At 39.5% G+C, this 22,991-nt stretch overlaps 1 protein-coding gene across 1 annotated transcript in view; it reads right to left on the reverse strand.

Annotated features, from left to right (window-relative positions):
• The window catches only part of epha6 (eph receptor A6), a 159,915-nt gene extending 139,953 nt beyond the window's left edge, over window positions 1-19,962 (reverse strand). The window contains exons 1-2 of the mRNA XM_029458658.1: window positions 19,461-19,962; window positions 8,304-8,368 (exon numbers count right to left, since the gene is read on the reverse strand). Coding sequence (XP_029314518.1) covers window positions 8,304-8,368; window positions 19,461-19,539 — 144 coding nt within the window. The 5' untranslated portion in view covers window positions 19,540-19,962. The remainder of the gene's footprint in view (window positions 1-8,303; window positions 8,369-19,460) is intronic.
• Between the last annotated feature and the right edge of the window lie 3,029 nt (window positions 19,963-22,991).

Raw genomic sequence — 22,991 nt, forward strand, 5'->3', positions numbered from 1 at the left:
ATCTTCCTGGTAGAACCAGCAATACAGTTGTGTAACCCTCTGAAATAAATAATAAGCGATGCTGTGAGTACTGGGTTAGCCAACCGGTTGTCTGGTGTGCCTGAGTTGTGATGACTTGTTGGGGGCTGTGATCAGCCTGCTGGCACTGCAGTTAATTCATTGCAAGTAAAAGTGAGTTGAGGTTCAGGTTTGGAATACAGTCGACATGTGTCAGTGTCACTGTAATATATTCTTCTGATGCAAGTCAAGTGATAACAGACAGAAGTAAACAGCGTAGTAGAGATAAAGCACCATGACCTTGGACAGGTTTCCTCTAACTGTACCGCCACACTGTTCTTTTGGAGTGCGTGTGCGCAACAGAATGTGTGCAATAGCATGTGAGTGTGTGTGAGCATGAACAAAGAGATAGATACAGAAAGAAACCAGTGATGTTTGAAAAAAAAAAACTTGAATGTGAAGAGTAAGAGAGAGAAATATCAATGTGCAAAAATCAATTTGTATGATCCTCCTTCTGTGTGTGTGTGTGTGTGTGTGTGTGTGTGTGTGTGTGTGTGTGTGTGTGTGTGTGTGTGTGTGTGTGTGTGTGTGTGTGTGTGCGTGTGCGTGTCAGCAGGCTGTACCCTTATAACAGCGTTCTTAGTCAATTCCCAGAGGAGCAGATCCCAACTCTTCGTACCTGACTGACTGCAGTACCAGAACCAGAGACAAATCTCTTGGGTTTCCTCCACAGTACAATACCAGGTGTTCTGCTCTCTGAACCGTTTAAGAATGCATAGTTTACCAAATGATTTATTTATTTGATTAGTCCACCACTGTTTAATAAAAAGAAATAACTCTGAAGGATCATAATAAAGAAGTAAGAAGTTTATTCAGGAGTTCCCATTTAAACATGTTTCCATATAGCGATAGTAAAGCACCAGTTTATCTTGGAACTACAGAAAAACCTTTAAGAGACAAAAATGTAAACATAAAGAGCCATTTTCTTCTGTCTGAATTTATACGACTAACCGTGACTGTCCGTCTTAATGGCTGCCCTACTGTCTGTCCGTGCTAATACATGATTGACTGCTTGAATACCGGTATAACTGTGTAACTGCTTGTCTAACTACCTATAAAAAATGAATGGTTTCCCTCTATCTCTCTCTCTCCCTCTCTCTCCCTCTCTCTCTCTCAACAGCAAAGGTAGGACGAGGGGAGGTGGGGAAGGGATAAGTGTAGTCAAACTACAAGAGGGTGGAGAGAATATGGAGACACGTGGAGGAGAGTAGAGGACAACAGAAGGAGAGGAAAGATAGAAATCCCTCCTTATCTCTCTATATAATTGTCTTTGTCTGTCACTTCATGGCCAGTAAAATTACACTGACACTTGAGTATTTATCTTTCCTAACGCAGCCTACACACTGGACAGTGAGAAAACAAATGAGTGCTTTTCATTTTCATGAGCTACTTGCTCCAAATAATGGAGGCCCTGATTCAAATCTATTTGGTGCATATGCTTAAAATATTGATACAATATGTATGAAAGCTTAACTGGGAAATTCAAAATCCAAAAGTACGGTAGCAGGATTAGCTGATTACTTCACTAGAGAATAATAAGTATTGTTGAAATGCAAAAAAACACAAGAGTGGTGTTACAGAGGGATGCTTCAATTTTTGTCTGACACCAACTTGTAGAGAGCATAGTGACCATTAGCCAAGCTTCATTTTGGTTACTTACCTACAGTAGTAATGTAAAATAAATGCAACCGTTATGATCTGACGGCGGCTCTATTTGTCATTGTGGTAAGCGAAAGTCAACCCCAGCAGAAAAGAGAAACCTGCTACTTGTATGTTTTGTGCAATGCTCTTTACTTTACGACAATTTTGAGGTAGTTTAAGAACCCTGGACCCAATCTTAAAGGGAACTACCTATCAGAAGCCAACCCTTAACAATCATAAGTCTTTCCTGTATGTATCAATTTCTAAAAGATAGTTATTTTAGTTTTAGTTTTTTATAGTTGTAGTTATAGTTTCAGCTGAAGTGAACATAAGGCCAAAGCCACAGCTATAATTCCCTCTTTTGTGTTTCCCCGACAGCTTTGAGGTCCAGTGGAAAAGTACTTCCTGTTAGTTGCATGTGTTGTTGCCAAAGCACAGCACTCGCAATAAACCCACAAATGAATACTTCAATGAAGATATCCAATTAAGTTGTCTAACTCAGACTGCTAAAGCCTTATATTAGCTTCTGAATACTTGTTTTTGCACAGAATGACTGTAGATATTGTTCCCTATTGTTTTCAGCATAGTTACGATTGTTTAACAGTCAGTATGGACATGAGAAATGATTATTATTACTATTAGCATTGTATTACAAATACAAAGTTCCAAAAGTATTTTTGATGTTTTTATCGATGAATTGTTTGTCTAGAAACCTTACCATGATGTATTCTTTATTAACAAAGAAACATAATGTTCTATAAAGATTTCCAGAGCTTTTCACTCTTCAAAAAGAAACACAAGTGTGTCTGTCTGAACTCTGCCTGTCTTTCAGCAACCACATATCCTTTTTTCTCTGCTACTTCCCGTATTCATGTATTCAGCGCCTGCATTCAGCAAGGCACTAATAACCTCCTCACTCTTCCCTACCTCTACTCTTCTTTCCATTTGCATCCATCGAGTGGCTGGATCCCCCCCTCCCCTCCCCCCACTGCTTCCACTCTCTTTCTCTAACTCAGCCTCACTGTATTCCTCACATGGTGAAGGTAAGCCCAAAAAGCTGTCAGAATATGTTCTGCTGTCAGCGAGATGCCGAGTGGGAGCGTATTAAATATTGGCCTTGGTGTGTCCCTGACAAGAAACAAGCCAATTAAGGAATCCCCTGGCACTGTTTAAGCCCAGCTATGGCAGAGGTCCCCGAGACGAACACTGGTGTGTTAAATCATCGTACCTTTTTTTATATTAGAGCCTCCGTGGGGAGAAGTGGAGTGATTCTGGATTATTACCTTCTTTTTTTTGTATATCTCGCAGCGCTGCCGGCCATCACTCAGCAGCACGCCTAAGAGAAGTTTATCTGAGCTATGAAGTACACTGACATACGGATTTCCCTCTCTCTCCTCTCCATTTTTCGGCGCTCACTCCAAAGGCTAATAGTATTAGGGATGGAGGAAGTGCTTTGAGATAACCCTTAGGTCGCGTAGCTGCAATCAATTACTGTGGTTAAATATTGCAATAAAAAGATTAAGGATTAGTATTGAGGGAAAGGCTTCAGAGGACGTGCAAATGCCTTTGCGAGTGTGTAAGCTCTTGTATGCTGTTTGGTGTGTTAGTCATCTTATTCACTTTTGCTCTTTATATCCAATCACTCCCGACACAGCCTCCTATCTTCCTCTGTGTCTCTTTCTCTCTCTTTTTTGTCTCCCCCTGCCCATTCCCCCAAACCTTAAAGCCTGAATCTGACAGAAATACCCTGAAAATGTTCCCAATAACTGACAAACCAATTTATTCAGAGGACTTCAAGTCAATCAGCTGCAGTCTAAGTTTACTCTTGTTGTATTGGGAGAGTGATAAAGAAAGCTGGGTTTTATCGTGGTGCATCATCACACACTAACACAGTGGGAGGCTGTGTGATGGAAGTCAGAGCTACAGTAGGAAAATCATAAATGATCCAAAACTGTATAAGATACTTTGCTTTACCAGCCTATCAATCCCAAATCCATTTGCTTCTACTAGTACAGTGTCCAACTTAAACAATGGGGAGTAAATGGTGAAAAACTACACAATAGTTGAGCTTAATGTCATAGAGTAACAAGATATATGAAACGTTTTAATTGTTATCCCTATTACGAAACATTTAAAAATACTTAATTCATGAGGGTAAGACACACTCCACAATTCAATGCAATGGGAATGTGTAATGGCAGTACATCCAAGTTTAGCAAAGAGGCCTGTTATCAGCAGCGGCTGACATATATTTAAATGCTCACACAAAAGACAAAACCTTCAGTTGCATCAGACTTGTTTTACAGAACACACACACACACACACACACACACACACACACACACACACACACACACACACACACACACACACACACACACAGCTCTGAGCTGAGCACTTGTGAGTTATCGAGGTTGCACAGCTTAATATTTGACTGAGCAGTGTTCTGGCAGCAAACCAATGTGCCAGCGTTGTGCTCCGAGTTTACATAACCCTGTGTTTATACGCCCCCAGTAGTTCTGACTTATTGGCTGCTTGGGATCTCTGAAATTGATAAAAGTAGGATTATTCCCTCGCTTTATGATGGACAACCATCGTTCTTTGTCATCCAACCTGCCTATGCTCAGTTGCCATTATGATGTCAATGAGTGAAAACAAGAGGCAACATTAGGCATTCTTAATCCCTTAAAGCCGTTTCATGTAATTTAATAAATAAGCTGTTCCTCTCTCTTCTCCACTCCCCCTCACACCCACCACAGGGAAATGACTCATTCATATTTCAGCAGTGTGTCTGCCCATTTTGAGTGGAGCTTATTGTGGCTGCATGCAGATGCCAAATCAACCCTCTTTCCCATCTCCTCTCTCCTGTCGCTCTCTCATTCACCCCTCTGACGCCCTGGTCTTCATCACTATTCAGCATTTCAGAACATGGAGAGAAAGCCTGAGAATAGAGACACACATCTTTGCCTCATGAAAATAACCTCTTAACATCTTTTCCTCTGAAGTATCAGCTTGCCGTTGGCGTTCTCAAGCACAATTATTAACTTCTACTGGAGGAAAAAGTTTGCAGAGTCAAAGTCCTTGAAAGACATGGTATAGATCAATTGCTGTTCAATATGCACAAATATAATGAGTAAAACCTTTGAGGGTGAAAGTGTTTTGTAACTCTGAGGATATTCCCACATTCAGTAAAGTCATTAATAAACATAACAACAGTCCTTGCATGGTTTCCCCTTGTGGGCCAATTGAAACAGGTCTATTTACTTTACAAGCACAACAGGTATAAAGTAATCAAAGGGCACCTTGCACTGAAGGCTGGGCATGACCAAGACATATACCCTGTTTACAATGTGTAAACATCTGTTAGCAGCTTTCCAGTGTGCTGGAGATGCCTGGTGTACCTATAGGGAAATGCAAATCTACTGACACAATTAATTAAGTGATTGTAGTGTCTCAGTCATTTCCTATCATTTTAACTTTAATGAAAACCTTTCCCAGGCAACCTTAATATGACATATAAGTATGCCAATAGCGGGACATTCACAATCCTGCATGAGTTTCTGCTTCAGAATGTAAGTTGGGTGTTCAATACAAAAGAAAGAGAAAGAGATGTCCATCTCAAAAAAGGTCCATAAATATACTTAGAAATCATTGAATAAATCTTGCCTGAGAATCATCACGCTTACATTTCTTTTCAGTATCAAATCGATCAAATTATCTAGTGTTGTCTGTACATTTATGGGTACAGTGCTTACATGAACTGCTAATAGCTAATTTGCCATACTTCAACCCTGCTAATTTGTCAAAATATAAACCAACAGAGGCTAAACATATGTTCAAGTTGTAGTCCGCAGCTAACTACCTAACTCCATAGCAAAGTTACACTTCCTGTTTGTCCCCCCATGCATTAAATCACGGCTGCAGTACAACTGTAGTTCCAAGAAAGGCTAGACCCCATGTGAAAAAAAGTTATCAATTGATCTGCGGGGGCTGCACAGTTGTACTGTCAAATTTTGAAAACCAGTGGTGTAGAACATGGTTGCCTTTTCTCTTTTGGCACTGAAGACTTACTATCCTTGATAATATATTTTACATTTTGGTCATTTGGCTGATGCTCTTGCACATAACATTGGACAGTGAGTACGAAGCGTTAGGGCTTCAATGTCTTGCTCAAGGACACTTTGGAAAGTGTTGTTGTTGGGGTTATGCAGATTGCCACAGTGTCCTGTGTTGTAATGCATTCAGACCACCACTGTGTACTTGTGGTTAACCTTCCTCTTCTACAAAACCACTTACTTTCTTCTCTTTACAAGGGTTGTTTAATGGTTTTTGATAAAAACTCAGCCATAAATATACACCCCAATTTCTACTTCACCTTCAAATTCATATCATACGACCAGCTATATTCCTGGCAAACTCATCATCAGGTAATCATGTTGGAGCAGTTACTGCATATGAAATTATTTTAAGATGTGCATTGGACATGACTGACGGACAGCAGTTTATATCCGGAACTAGAACCAGTGTACAACTCTGATAGGCAGTACATGGTGTGCTGCTGTATCGGCCTGATACCAGGCTGTGTCTAATATGGTGGGGATTGACTTGCTCTTGCTGGCTCCCCGGTAGTGAAGGGGATTTAAACTATTTTACCTCCCCAGATCTTCACACCTTCCCTCAGGGCCACTCACCTCGATGCCTTAAATATTAATGGTAAATCGGAGGATAGTGGACGAGTGAGGATGGAAGAGGGCTGACAGCTTAATCATGGAAGCAGCAGCCTCCCTCTCTCTTCCTTAATGCTGTGGGCGGCTGTCACCACGACCTACATGATGTAATCACCTTCATAACCCTGATATGTGCCACCAAGGGCCTTGCAGGGAGAGAGATAGAGAGACAGAAAAGGGCTGGGGGGACCTTTGGGATCTTCCAGCAGAGGATCATTTAAAGTAAAAACCCACAGAGAGTGTGGAGTCGTAAAGGATAGTGGAGGACACTGCATAGCTCCAAAAAGACAAAAAAGGCAAAAAAAACTTGTACTTACTGCCTGGGCTCTCAAACCTCAAACACAACTTCAACAAGAGTAAGAGATATTACTTCAGTGTTGATCATTTCTCATATTTAGTCCGCTTGCAGTCACCCAACAACACAACAGAACTGTCCTGGGGATTGTGCATTTGCAGTGACAAAAAAGGTATTATTGTGTAATATAGTTTATCTTCACCGATTCCTTTTTTAAGTTTTGGATAAATATTTTCAGAATGTTGGCACTACGCAACCCATCATGCTTTGGGTGATTTAAACATGATGTGTGACGTTGCCAAAAAGTCGGTGATTAGCTATGGGCCTCAGCCCTGCTTTATTAACTAAGTTTGGATGGTATTTTATCATACAAATAATACAATCATACATTTGGAAGAATCTGCATCATGGAATGGACTGAAAGCATGGCCGTACGGACAGCAATCAACTATAGGAGAAAAATAATCATCCCTATTACTTCATTAGAGGTCACAACTAAAGAGATATGACACAGATTGAACTTTCAACCACAAGCAGTAACCTCATTGAGTAAAGCACTTGACATGTTGAAAGACACTACATTAGGTACAGAGGGTAAAGCCCCAGGCAGTTTCCTGACAGTGGATTGGTTACCTTTATATCCCGGGGAAACAGGGAGTTAAACATGGTCAAACAAGGACAGAGTTGTCAGTGTTGCATGGACACAGTTTGATAGCCTCTGCCTTTATCCCAAAATAAGTCTCAATCTTGAATTGGGCTGAGCTGTAGCTAACATTATGACAACACAACCAGGACAATGGAGGTGAAAATAGAGGTGGAAGTTGGCCAATTCTGCCTTTGTTGCCCACTATATAACAAGAGGACATTTTCGATCAATCACTCAAGTACTTTGACAACACAGAGAGGGAGAAGTTTTAATGCAACATGAATGTTTTGATCTAAAGATGTTACAGTTTGTTGTCAGCACAACCATATTTCATTATTATGATACCTTCAGTTTGGCACTCCAAAGTTTTGTTTTTTTTCAGCCGGACAAGTAACTGCTGAGGAACTGGAGGCACTTATTGCCCGAACAAAATGGGAACACCGTGTTGGGTAGTTGACTGACTAAAATACAGAATAAGGTACAGGACATGTAATGATTGCTGAGAGGCAACTGTATTTAAAATGGAGAATCGAACACTAAGTTTTTGCTGTATGTAGTAGAAGTAGTAGTAGTTAGCTATGTGAGCATAGGCTGGACTGATGGTCACTCTATATGCTTTCCTTTGGTGAACTTTTAAAGCTAAAGTATAGTATTTATGTGGCCCTAAAGGCACACAAACAATTTATAGGGGAAGATTGAACATAAGGGAAGCTTAGAGACCTTGGCTCATTATCTGGTTACAGTATTTCCCATGTGGACCGAGGGGTCTGAACAATAACAGGGCTGTGATTACGAAACAGGTCACTGCTACCCACTTTGACCTGTTAAAATCAATATAATTGATCTCATTGGTGCAGAAATGGTCATGCATTTTCAACAAGGCCCACTGGACCGTAAGACTGAAGGCGATAAGTGGAATAAGAGTTGCCCTCCTTACCCCGTTTATAGGATACGTCTTCCATCCAAGCTCTCCAAGCACAGACGTCGTATCCAGCAGCACAACTGAAATGAGAAAATAGAGGCGAAAGGAAAATGCAACCATTAGCAATCTGTCAATACACAAAAAGTCCTAATTTCAAACTGGAAATTGAAATATCAGTCATAAACATGCTCATTTAGACATTTTTTATATTAACAGAAATGAGTTTCTTAGATGAATATTTATGAGCGTGGTGGCGTATAGAGTGGGAGCAACATTTTTGCTACTTGCGACACAATTTGGGAACTGATGGATTACAGACAGATTGCAGTCAACAGTCCATTCCCTCCCCTGCCATCCCTTTCTCCCTTCTACAACTTTACCTCAATCTCACTTAAAACATGATGTTCTTCTTCTGCCTTTGACTGAGCCTGTTCAAGAGATATAATCAGGGATACATCTGTCCTCAACTCTTATGCCATGAGAATGTGTGTTTCACTGTGCTAAATATTAATCAATATCCTGCCTGGCATGGTTTTTAGGTATGTAAATTAGAGCTTTGGTATTATATGATTAATATACAGTAATATTAATCTTGGTGCAGCATAATAAAATCATTGTCAGTTTACTCTACCCTTCCAGGTATAGTTAAATAAACAAAGCAATTTTACCCTGGAAAATAATACAATCCTTGTCAACATTTTGTCTTGCTCTCAAGGACAGTAGATTTAATAATTCAGGAGGAAAGTGTCTCTCCCAGCGACAAGTGATTTACAGTGAAAAGGAGCAGACATGGTTACCTGAAATTACCTTCAGTGTGATGCCAGCATAACACCACTGAATTAAACAAAAAAAGTTTTTCACCTACACCTGCGAAAACATTAGGGAATCGACAGTAGACACACATCTTGTTGCATTTTCAAAATCTATAAATATTACATAGAGCCCATCCAGTCACCTGTTATGTGTGGATGCACTGTATCCTGAAGTAGGTAAGAATGCACGTGGGAGGGATTGATATCTGGCAGAAAACACTAGACTCAAGATTCTTGTTTAAAGCCAATCTCACATGCTATGAGTTGCCAAAAAATCTCATCTTTAATTTTGTCCTTGAGCAGCCATTGACTTAGATTTTAAATGTCAAGTTGTGAATACCACATGCTTTGTACTGACACTGATTTTTGACAAATCAGAGTGTATTCTTCTACTTGGATAACGACTAAGTTTTAAGTGTCAGTCAGTCATGAATGTCCACTTAGAGCTCTGTAAGTGGTCCTTGGGGGGCTCATTATGCCAACACAAATCTCTATCAGTGACAATATTTCCTGAATAAATCTCCATTACCTCTGGAATAGCTAGTTATTATAACTGAATGTACATCAGGGGAGGTTTTTTGATATCTATATCTGTGAATGTACTTTGACAAGATCAAGGCAAGCATAAAGGATGGAACATTTTTGAATATGTTTGCTCCCCAGTTATGAGCCAGTACACCTCTGATGGAGCGTGGTTGACAGAGATTCCATTGTGTGTGCATATATGCATCTGTCATAAAAAACTAAATGCTCCTCCACTCTCTCTCCTCTCTGAGAGCTGGTATAGGACGCACTGCAGTGACACGATGTAACACCTGTTTTGGATCGAGTGAATTAGGTGTATCTCGACATCCAAGAGAGAAAAACATCCAGGAGTCAACAAAGACAAGACAGGAAAAACATACAGGTTGATGGTTGTGTATGAACAGCAGACAAATGTATACAAAAACTATGACAAAAGAAGAAATTAGGTTTTTTCATATGCTGTGACTTGGTGTCTGTGATAAATATAGTGTCTTCCAAAACAATATCTGCTAACTGACAATGAAACAACAGAAACAACTGAACTGCAACTGCTATAAAACAGCAATTGTAAAGAATCATAATGGGCTCATGAATTCTTATGTTTAAAAGCAACATATGCTTTGTGATGATCATATTGTAAAATGTCACACAATAGGTAGTAAATTGCTGCTGTAATAATTCTAATACAAATGGTGTCTCTCACAGTGGGACACTGTATTACCAAACATTCAACAGCAAAATGAAGAAATGTTGAAATTCATTTACATTTTTAAAACCATAAATAAAACCTTACAACAGCATTAATGTACTTTTTGGCCACTAGGGGTAGTTGCACAAGCTCTAAAAATGATATATCACCTATCACAGTATAGTAAATATGAAGCAACATAAGCATCATTTGGAGTCGTGTTTCTGACCACCCACTGAATGTAAGTCCAGTATAGCTCTGTTTTTGGTCTCCAATAACTCCTGAGGGAAATATCTCATTAGCTTTGAATGCTCTTTGTGTGTTTGCTGTTTGGAGCAGGTATTCTAAAATGAGTTTATTGAAGTGTGTTTTGCTGAAAACAGCTGTCTGCTGCATGGGTTGATGAGATCAGTAAAAGTGGGTAACGTTGCCAAAATAACAAAACAATGAGCTACAAAGAAGCCAAAAAGCTGGCTAATACTTATCTGCAGGGTCTTCACTACAAAATACCCCTTTTACATTAAACAAAGACATTTGATCCATTGTTAATATATAATATTGATTATTGCAGCTTTCATTAGATTTACTGGTTGAATCTGTTTTATTTAGGTTGTAAATGTTTCTCTGAATGTGAGTATCAATCAGATGGCTCTATGTATATACAGTATATGTGATTATATGTACTGTATATGTTCACAGTATATACAACGTATGTCTGACTAAAGCGAAATGTTAAATCCTTGTTTTACTACTTAAGCACACATTTTCATGCACTCTGGTTTCATTGCCTCACCAACCAAAAATCCATTGACATATGCAAGGAGAGGTAAAAGCAATGAGCTGCTGAGGTCATGTTAATGGAGTGGGAACTTCAGTATGCCAGAGAATATATTCTAATACATAATGGCTGTGCTTCCTGAAACCTGGGTTATAAATTAGATTTTTAAGGAGAGAGAAATGTGTTTTCCCTAAAATTTTAAGGCGGCATTATAGAAATGTCATCTGTAAGAATCCATAAACTCTGCATGACTGACAGCTGGGGATCTAATTCCTTGAGCAAAAGGGAGAACACAGAGAAAGAGACAAACTGTACAGCAAGAGAGAGTGCGAGAAGTTCATACAGTAGTTGACGGTTCACTAGTTGTATCTAAGGCTTGAACAATATGCATTTTGATCAAAACCAATATTATTATTAAGATTTTTGATGAATGTTATTATATTATGATATTAGTAGATGTAGATGTAGATGTAATAATAATGTAGATGTAATAATAATAAATGTATCTGTTTTCTGAATGCATTTCCCCCAAAATGTTATTAGGTTGAGGTTGACTTATGAAACAACATTTAGACTAGGGGTGGGGGACCTTTTTCCTATCAAGGGCCATTTTTTTTTACAACATCCTTCGAGGGCCATACTAATTATTGAACTCATAACCTCTGCAATTTTTTTTAAGACGCAGCCCATTCATTTCACCTTTCTTTTATGCTGTGCAAAAAAGCAACTTTTTTATCCATGTATCTTTCTGTTTTATCAGAAATCCTTTAACGGGGAAATGTATCTTGTCACAGCAAAAGAACATATGAAGTAAAAAGGCAGTAAACAATAATTAAATAGAATAAAAAATAATATAAGTACCAAGTGGTTGATAGAAAATAAAGTGAGTATTGTAAATGGCAGTGATAATTGCACAGCAGTGATGGAACAGTCTGTTCTTGGTGTGGTGGTCTACCTCTCTATCTCTCCATGTTTGTATGTTCCGCTCTGGAGAGAGCGTCCATGTCTCCTGGGAAGTGCGACATTCCACATCCAGCTTTTTCTGTTTTACACTCGCCATGCTGCGTTCACTAATGTCAACGACAGTCTTGTTTAAAAGTGAAGTCTTTTGACATGACGTGACCACATGATGACACGTTCCACTCGTGTTGTGTTCAGGGACCCTGACCTTGGCCAGGAAAAACAGTCAGTCGGCCGTTTAAAATATTGCCGTCTAGTTTTTTGCTAGTGGATTTCTTTTGTGTGCGTTTTACAAATTACCGTCGAGGGCCGGATCAAATGATCAAATACGGCCCGGAGGCCGGAGGTTCACCACCCCTGATTTAGACAATAATGGTGAGACACAAAAATGTCATAGAAGGGACCCTGAATCATTCAATTACTTGTGAACCCTGAAATTGCTGTGAACTTTCTGTGCTTCACAAACCCTATCAGTATGACCAACATTAAACATTTAACAGCTTATTTTTTGTTGAGAAAGTTTCAGTAGGTACCTTCTTCTGTTTATTCCATACGAATTGAAAACATTGAGTAAACCAAATCACGTACACCGGATGATACTTCTTACTAAAGACTTTAAACAAGCAAAGTATTTAATGAATCCTATTTTATCAATTTGAGCTTAATTGGAGAAAATGGACATCGATCTATATGAAGATGTAGCAGATTTTTCTATTGATGGACCATCCTGTCCAGCACAGCAAGGGAAGGCTTCATGCTGATCCTTTCATACTCCTCTTCCAATGTTGTCCCTTCTACTGTGCTAGCTTAATTTATTATTTCCTCCATGTTGGATCCGTTCCAGTGACTGTTTCTGCCCACTAATGCCGGCTCTGTGCCTTGTCAGTACCTGTGCCAGGCCTAAGGACTTGCTGGCAATGCCATGGTGTTAATGGACACCATTAGACTATTGTGGGCAGGTAAGCAACACAGTCCCTGGAGGACAACCTAATTACTGAGAATTGGCTGTGTCGCTCACTGCAGTGAGCAGTTTCACACTTCGCTTTGCCATAAATATAGAACAGCTGATATACATTAGGAGGCAGTGTGGAAATTATCCAGCAGAACATCGCCCTGTTGGGTCAAAACCTTGTGTTTCGAACTTTACAAGAGCTAAGAAAAATAGTCTTGACGGACAAGTTATATGAGGTGTTTATTTCAAACAGCCGTTGCAAAACTTGTACACCGAACAATACTGTATATTGACAGTATAGGGGTGCTTTATTTGAACAAAACATGAAACATGCTTTGGAATGAAACACCTCTGGTGTGCTGATACTACTTTGAACTGACAGGAGTTCCAGGTATGACCTGACAACTCTTTTGTCATTTAAAAACACATTACAAATACAAGCTTTTTTAATGACAATATGTAGTTACTGGGTTTCCAGATAACAACAGTAGTGTGTATGTCTGTGTGTGTATTTGTATTCACCTGGAACCCTGTCTCCTACAAAATTGCGTTCCCATACAACGAAACTGCGTTCTCAATTACGGTTTGAGGGAAATTTATTTTCTCCCAGATTACGGTGGCAGTTTTAAACACATGGTTAACATCGTAATGAAATAATAATAAAACACAACAAAAATGCAAAAAAAAAAATTGGTAAGGTTTAGTAAGAGATCATGGTTTTGTCTAAAATAATAAAAAAAAAACAATGTAAGTTAACAAACGTAATTCGGAAGAGAACGTAATTTTTGGGATTTTTTTTTCAGGTAAATGTTTAGTGAGCAGTGTGCACTGAAATTGCCTGCATGTACAAAACAATCCATTCTCTCTCTCTCTCTCTCTCTCTAGAGAGTTTTCGCTCTCGAGAGTTATCTTTCAGCGAGGGACCCACAGACCCTGCCTGGAGCTGAGGGTCCTTTGGGACTTCCACTGGTTAGATATAAATAGAACATGAGCGGGCACACTCATAAATATATGGAGCTCCAGTAGAATGATGACATCTCCTGTCTGGCCTACAGCAGGCCACATAAACACCTCAAAATAACTACAGCACTAACAAAAGACCCAAAGGCAGTCTCATTCAGTGTTACTTCATGTAAATTAGAATTGGGAACAGTTTGAGTTTTCAGACAACAGTGACACCGGCTGTCTACAGGTGTGTACTTTGCCTCGTTCAACTGAACCTACAAACTGGGCGCTTTTTTGGGGGGTTGGGTTAATGGGTCTACATAGAATTGTCTTTATTCAAACAACTGTCTGATTTGTTGAAACATAAAAAGTGTCATGAATTATTGCTGCATTTCAGACAACTTGGAACTTGAACATTTCCATTGTACTAGAAAAATTACAATGTAATGCTAATCAAAGTCAAAATTCCTTCTTGTTAACTTAAATCTACCCCAACTTCATGAAAAGTAGGCTAGTTGTGTGACGTCACACAACAAAGGAAGCACACATTGTAAATGGTAAACTACCTATATAAACTATATTTGTTGTGGTGAAAGATGAATGGCTTTTTTTTTGTATGTAGAAATATATATTTGTTCTATTTGGATTCAAAAAGCAAAGCAAGCCTTAATTCGGAACAAAACCTTTTAATTTGCAAGCTCCCTACATATCCATTCCGGTAAACAGCAAGTATTGTTAAAAGACAAACAACAGCATTTAATGAACAGAGACTTGTGAAAATTGATTTGGTTGAGTATTTCAGTTAGGAATGCACACTGTCATTCATTGGTGTAAACACAGTGCTGGGCTCTCAACAGAGGGGATGATATGCTGTGAAATGGAAGACTATCCATAGCAGAGGCAATCTGACAGGCATGGCCAGATATTTCACACACTCTCCACAACAACAAAGATCAAACAACAAACATCATAATGAATGGCTGCAAAGCAAATCTTTGAATGTGGTAGATTAGATCTGCTATAGGCTGTAAGTGTTTTTAAATGAGAGATTAGTAAAAGGAATTCATGCCAATAATATTTGAATCACTCATTCAACACCGGATCAAATACTGCTGATACAATGTCGAGTATAAGCATGTTGCAGTTCTGGCCACACCAATCAGTAATGTCTGAACAATCAGCAAAAACAAGCAAAACACCTGCAGTGAAATCACTAATTAGGAGTATATTCACGCAGTGTATTACTTCAGCAAGTACATTCTTTTTTCAAGATTTGCGTACAACATAGAAATATTTATTTTTTGCATATATCTCATTTACTAAAAAGATAACTTTGTAAATTGATCACAATATTCCTGTAACATTACTGACCAATGCCATAAGTTTGTAATGTGATTTCCTACTATACAGCATAGTAATATTTCCACAAGTGCAGTAAATACACAACAGTGGGCAACTCACTGCCTTGATGAAAGTTTCTTTTTGTATTTTTTTCTTGTGATATTTTCCCAGTGTCTAAATGTCATTGGGTGTTTCATTTGGTTACTTAAAGGCCCTGAATATCTACACAGGTGTTTTCACTTATTTGGGCTGTGATGATGCACCGAGTTGCAGCTTTACATAGCACAAAAAACACGTCTTAAATGAGCCATAGTGCCATACAAATAGATTCAACAAGAATTCAGAGCTATCTTTTTTTCAGACTGTTGAAAACTCAAGAAAAGAGAAACAAATGGATCGCTGCAATTTGCAGACACAACTGGAATCCAAGCAGCGAAACATAGATTTGCGGTTGCCATTTTTATACTCATAAATTGCAGTTTAGTTAAAAGATAAAGACATTTGACTCCATTATAACTAACAAGGTTCACAGACAAAATAATTGTCGTTTGCTAGTCAAGTTATCACCATGTGTACAACATGCTAATGTTGTTAGCATAAGCGGCTAGCCCACTTGTCCTCTACTTAACAAATAAGTATTTATATGTTTTCTTACTCACTGCTGGATGGTTTCAGTCACTGCATTTCCTGATAGAATAACGTGCCTGAACAATGTTGAAACAGAGCAGCTAAAACTGACGTGGCAAGAGCCACACGACGGTAATGATTCCTGGCCTTTATGATTCCTTTTGCCCTTTTGCCAGTCTGACTGATGGGGACATTTTCCGGTGGTAAAGTGAATTTGGTGCATATCCTCAGATGATTAAGGTATAAAGTAAGAAATATATAATAATAGTGAAGGGGTAAAGTCTCCACCCTCACAGATGTAAGCAAGCTAAAAGGTGCACATCCTCACAGCCAGAGCAGGTCTAATTAGGAAAACAAGTGAAAACACCTGCGGTTGTACTCTGGGAGTGTAGGGCCCTTAACTCCAGGTGGAATGCTAAACGTATGGTATATCTTTCCTAAAATATACTGCATATGTAAGTAAGCATCTATAACATCTAATATCAAAGCTAATTCATAAAAATGACATTAAACAGCACTCATAAAAGCATATTTGCCTGACTATTCATCACTTTGATAGGAATTATTTTCCTCAAGTGTAACGTATGAAGCCGATCTTTCTCACTAGGTGGCCATAAAGCTCACATTCAGTACAACTCAACAATCATTACCTTAATACAAGAGTGCCTCTGAGGAAGCCGTGTACTGACACAATTAACGGTCGCCAGCCTGGAGTCATCACAATCTCTCTAGGTAGGGGGCCTTCATGGAAAGACCTTTTATTACATGTAACAGCATGTACTCTACTTAACGTAAGGTAGAAACTGAGATAACTATCATGTAGATAAAACTTTACAGCCCTAACATAGCTGAACAGTACATGCACAACTGTGTACAAATCTGAAGAATCTCCAGTGTTATAAATAATGTCGAACTGTTTGTTTTTTAAGAAGTGTTTTCAGAAAAGAAACCCAATGCATGCATACGGAAACTGATAGTGAATTGATAGTATGTCCTTGCTCCTGTGTAATAAGAATTCACATCCACACATGGTCGCAACACGCAAACACACATTGTGGCTTGCAAGTCAAAGGTGCAGAGTTAACATTTTTACAGCTGAACTGGATTGACTGATTGATTTTCTTTGACAGCACACTGCTGGTGAATATCTCCTTCATCTACAGCAATGATGGTGATCTTGGACGTGCCAGTGAGAGCAAAAGCTTGAATCGATCATCCACATAAGTCAATGCAAAAAGCTGCATTATTTTTGATGATGAATTCATAGCTAGATCCTTTCGAGTCTCGCAATCTGCAACCGTAAACAGTCCGACTGACAGATTCCTTGTGTTGCTGACTGGCTTCAAACTTTCAAAGATCCAGCAGTGTCTCATTGAGATGCATTGAACCAACAAAAACAAACAAAGACATCCTCAAGTGGTCCTTTGGTCTGACTCCTCCATTTCCCAAGGATGTGTTACTTTCTTGACTGTTCATGCCTGAATCTCTCAGTCAGGGAAAAAACTATTTGAACAATGTCAGAAGTGTGGAAGAGTGGAAATGAGACATCACCTCCTGATTTACTAGGTATGAGCAATCTTCTGCATTACAACTACGGCTCAAGAAATCATGTAAGTAAATGAGATTTGTGTTCATTATAATAAATGTAGCTGCTGCCGACTTCACATGGGAGGAAAGGGGGAAAAAAACAAATAAAAGTAAAGATGAAAGGATATCTATTGATGGGAAAAACAAGCTTGTTCAAACTGCGCAGTGAGTGAGTAGATCTCTGTCAATAACTGTCTGCAATCCCAGTTGGGTTGACGTGAGGGATTATCTGATGTGTTGCTGTGAGAGAAGGCACACAGGCGAGAAGCAAAAGGTGATTGTTTTTTATTGTTCTCCTAACAGCTGACATCTTGACCAATTTTGTCTGTGAAATCCCCTATCTTTTGACTTCTGTTTGTTTGTGTTCAAGCGCATCAAACTACACTAAAACGCCTCAGAGTTGTGTCCCCAGCCTTCCTTCAGTGTACACTGTAGCTGAGCAGAAAAAAAAATATGTTAAAAAAAAAAAGTATTTTCATGGTCATCAGGTGGCTGAATCTCGATGTCAATTGGGCGCAAAGGTTGAGACACACACATGCATTCTTTCCATTGCACTTTTTATTCTCCTCAATAACCATGCAAACCTTGAAATTGAATTGTCCTTAACAAGCCACCGTACACAGCAGGATCATGAAATTATATTGTCAAAGTCAAAAGCAACACATTGAAAAACAACCGTTGTGTGGCAAGGTGAGAAACATTTATGCCTAACGAGACAATTATCTCTGTCAACTGAGTTACTATCAGATTTTTCCATTCAAAGCTGAACCCCTCTGGGGTAGACAATGACTGCAATTGTGCCGCTGAGGTCCCAGACCAGTCAATATGAAAGACTAAAGTACACTAGAAAGCAGACAATCAGTTCAATCATTCAATCTGTAGCGGAGAAAAACACAGAGTGGGGCTGTTATGTAGCAGCTGTGTATGAGAACCGGGAGTAGCATCGTTTTTATTGAACTGAGAGAACAATAAAATATAACCTGGGGGGCAGATCCCCGTGTGTTCCGCACAATCAATTTTAAATCTCACCGATGCTGCAGCTACGTGTGTGTGCACATGGAGGGACACGGAGGAACACTCACACACAACGAAGTGTGTGACCATAGTCACACACACGCATACTAATGCATCATATAAAAAGACAGGTGGACTGCATGCATATACAAAAGAAGTGTCTATGCAGAAGCGATGCCCTGTGTAACCCTAACCCGAATGACACACACACACACACACACACACACACACACACACACACACACACACACACACACACACACACAAACACACTTTTACACTGTACCCACACCAGATACAGACATGTATGGTAATTTGCTCTTAAGAGCAACATATAGTGCACACTCAAGAAGCATGCACACAATCTCGTCGAATAAATGCATCTTTGGCAGCTCAGAACCTTTTACTGTATTTCTAAAACACCCTTGGTACAAAACATACACGTCTGCACTTACACACTCAAGCAGCGCACACACCTTATCACTCTGTCACTCACTTAATGATTAAATAGGTGGCTGCTCTACTGTCTGTCTCTCTGTCTCTGTGTGTGTGTGTGTGTGTGTGTTTGTGTGATGTAGAATGTGCAATTAAAGCAGCCTCAGGGTTGTCACTTCAGCAACTGATTTCCATAAAAACTGTATTTCATTTTATTATCTGATTCAGTTTTTGGATCAAAAGTGAGCTACCCATTGAACGCTCTAATGGGAAATAAACTTTAAATCTGGATTTTGTTATGGTGCATGTATGTGCAAACAGAACGCTTAATTTGAGATTATTAATGGATGATTTTCAGTGATACATTTATGCAGGGATGTTTAATGGTTTAACTACTTACTTTTTTGGAGTCTGTTACTTTACATACATGGAAAACATTGCATGAGTAAAATAAATGGTAATTTTAAAGGTTAAACAAGTAGTAGGAGGAGTGGATCATTAAACTCACCTTGGTTGCAGTGGCCGAAGCGAGTGAGGACAATTCCAAGAAAGAGTGAAATGAGGAAAAATCTGTTTCCAAAACTCATGTCTGCTGCAACATTTATCACCGGCTTTATAAGAGGTACTTCTAGCCGAGAGGTAACGTCGTCTGCGAAAAGCGCGGTTGGATCCTCCACGAGCACCGATCCACTGTTCCTTACATTCGGTCCCGGTCGGAGAGAACTGCCGGGTCACGGAACAAAAGGAAATCCATCCCTTAACTGGAGGCAGCGCCAGCGATGGCGCGGAACGGAGAGATTTGAGATAAAGTGGCAAAAATATCTAAAGTGAAATCAGGTGAGAAACACCTAGCTCTTAACAACTTTGCAGATGTCCCATGGACTTCAGTCGCTGATATTGCACTGTTTCAAAGATACACTAAAATGTCCTTGTCAATCTAGCGCGTCTCCGTAGCGCACAGAGTCGTGACAGACTTTAGAAATCCGGTTGGCACAACAATATGCCGCGGACTATAAGCTCCCTGTCTCCAGCCCGGTGCGCTGCAGCAGCGAGATGAACAGAAAAACGATCGGGATGCAGCGGAGGAGCAGCGGAAGCGGCAGCTACAGTGGAAGACTGTGCGCATCTGTGCAGTATGCTCGGCACTAGAGGGGGTTAGCTGACAAGACAGTGGCGTGTGTGCGTGTGTGTGCTGTCTCATTGGTTCAAGTACAGGGCTTCCCAAAAATTTCCGCAAGGACCTTTAAATGATAAAATAGACCTGCGATATCATTTTGAGCCGACGAAACCCATCTGAGAGAACATTCTGTTAGTACATGTTAGTGTAAAATGTCTCCAGGGTTGTAAAAGATAACAGTGAAAAATAACAGTGAATGCAAATTGTACTTGCTTGGGATCCCTTTGAATAATGAAACTAAAAAAGGTTTATGCATTAGAAAAAGACACTTTGTGGATGTTGTCTTCTTGCCTCCGCCAGCAGTTAAATGGAAGATATACTAAACCTTCATCAGTAAATCAGAACAGTAGTATAGACAGACTGTGGTGATGATGGCACGTGGATACACATGCTGGTGCTGCCCAATAGACAGTGAAAAATGGAAAATAAACTACATTAATTCCATTGAGAGTACAGTGATTTATTGCGATATGAGCAATTTTTTTATTCATGGAAGTCCTGCATACAAATAAACAATATTACTCAAGTCTAAAGTCAATCACTAATTCATTGTGAAGTGTCCAAGTCAAATCATGTCATCTGATGAATCCCCCACTTAAAGTCATAATGCACTGATTCCATGCTTTGGGACACTGATTTTATCACACTTACTTTGAAGTCAGCCACATCAAGTATAATGATATTGACATCTGAAAACTACAAAAACCTTTAGAGAACAATGCTGCTTATCTCCTGATTTATTGTTGTATTTTACAGATATTAACTATTCATTCAACTATACTATATTTAGTGATGATGTTTAGCCATTTAATGTTTAACATGTCTGTACTACAAACTCTATCTCAGAGGAAGAAAATATACATATCCACACATTTGCAGTGCACTGCTGTGCTGCCAAGCGTCCAATGTCAGCCAAGATTAGGGAAGGTCTTCTTCTCATCTTCATGGACGTCTCATCGAGTGAGTAAGCAAACCCTCCCCAACCTGACCGGGTTAAACAAAGCAAGAGCGGCTGCTGTGATGAGGCCCAGTCAATCAGGACATAGAAACAGCTTCCTGTCAGCACAGAGGAGGTAAATACATCAAAATCACAATCCGTCACCACCGCTTAGCTCCCAGCCAATCACCAAACAATGCAGAGAAGCTGTCAACTGACTAGTTTGTGCGGCGCAACATGCAAACACATTTGAGGACGGAGGGTTGTGGAGTAGAATATATTGACCACAGCAGTCTGTCTGTGTCTATTGTGGCTGGAAGGAGGCCGCACACTCTACAGAAATGGATCAAGCTATTAACGTAACCGGGAAGATGTATTGCAGCTCAAAAAAGATGGATAAATGTGGCGGTTCCTATCAGCACAAAGGAGGTTGTACAAATGTTAGACTGGTGGCAACACTTTTTTCATTAATGGGTACACAGACTTACATATTCTAAGCACTTTCACACTACTTTATGCCTTTATAACTCTACAGCACTCTATTATACTATGTCAGCTAATGTTTGCCTTTTTGCTTTCTTTATTTTCACTTCATTTTGTCCAAAGTTATGAGATAGTTTGTACATAAGCTTCCTCTTTTATTGCTACCATGGTCATTATTTCCTGTATGAATACATGATCTACTACTACTGAACTGCTTATGCTACTAATACTACTACTAAAAATGCAAAATAGAACATATTGCTGATGACCTAAACCATCTCTCATCCCTGTAGAGGGTGATAACTGAGAATGATGATCAAGGAGGGAAAACTGTTGAGAATAGGTCCTCCAACCCCCTGCAATGATTTGGTTTCCTTTGATGTAATGTTGTTCAATGAGGTGTGACTGTAGTGCATGGGGGGCCTAACCGTGAGCTATGATTCCCCGTGTCCAGAGAGAACAAGCTCTGTCCATCTGTACTCATCACAAGCAAAGAGCTGGAACGAAACCCCATCAGCACAACTGACACAGACAATGAGACTTTATAACGCTAATAGCTTCACTAATGTCTTGCTCACAATGAAGTGCCAGCACACACAGAACTGCCCCACACATGGATAGAATCCAAACTTAGGCCTAAAGGAACATTTCCCCCCAAATGCTCTTAACACTGTAATAGGAACAATGTTTTCATCTGGGGACCTTGCAGCATGTTGATAGCCATGGTAGCAACATGGCGATGTTGATGTATAACATAGACCGGTTGATCGGTCCACCACTTTCGTCCAGGCTGAAATCTCTCAACAAGTACTGGATAGATTGACATGAAATATATTTTGTACTAACATTATATTCCCCAGACGACGCATCAGCTGATTGTTCCTGTTGCATAACCATAATGTTGAAGTTTTTAAATTGGAATTGATTGTAAATAAAACCTTTCCAAAACTAATGCCATGATATTTGGTACAGACATTCACCTTCCTCTGACTTGTCATCAGGTCAAAATCTTTACTTATCCAATACTTCTATGAACATATTCCTGCAAAAACTAATAACAGTCCCATTAGCTTCAGCCGTCAACATCAGCCTGTTGGCATGCTGATAGCTCAAAGCCCCACTGTTCTTCATCCTCACAGAGCTGACGTTAGATTCTAAGTCTTGTTATGACTCCTTGATAGGGCATATTACTTATAATTGTGGTGCTATGTTCTTGGTATAGGCTAAACAAAGAGAATGATAAATATCTTGTTTTGATGCCTTTCTTGTACTAACTCCCAACAGACAGGTGACAGGTGAAACCATCATGAAAATCCTAAATATCAGTTTTTCGGTTTACACTAGCCTCAATAGACCCGAAGCCACTGACTTACAAGATGTGTATTTTGAGAAGGTGGCTTATCACTCTAGCCTTTCCTGATGTCTCAATACCAATTCTTCTT

The sequence above is a fragment of the Cottoperca gobio genome, chromosome 21 (assembly GCF_900634415.1).
Source record: "Cottoperca gobio chromosome 21, fCotGob3.1, whole genome shotgun sequence".
NCBI lineage: Eukaryota > Metazoa > Chordata > Actinopteri > Perciformes > Bovichtidae > Cottoperca > Cottoperca gobio.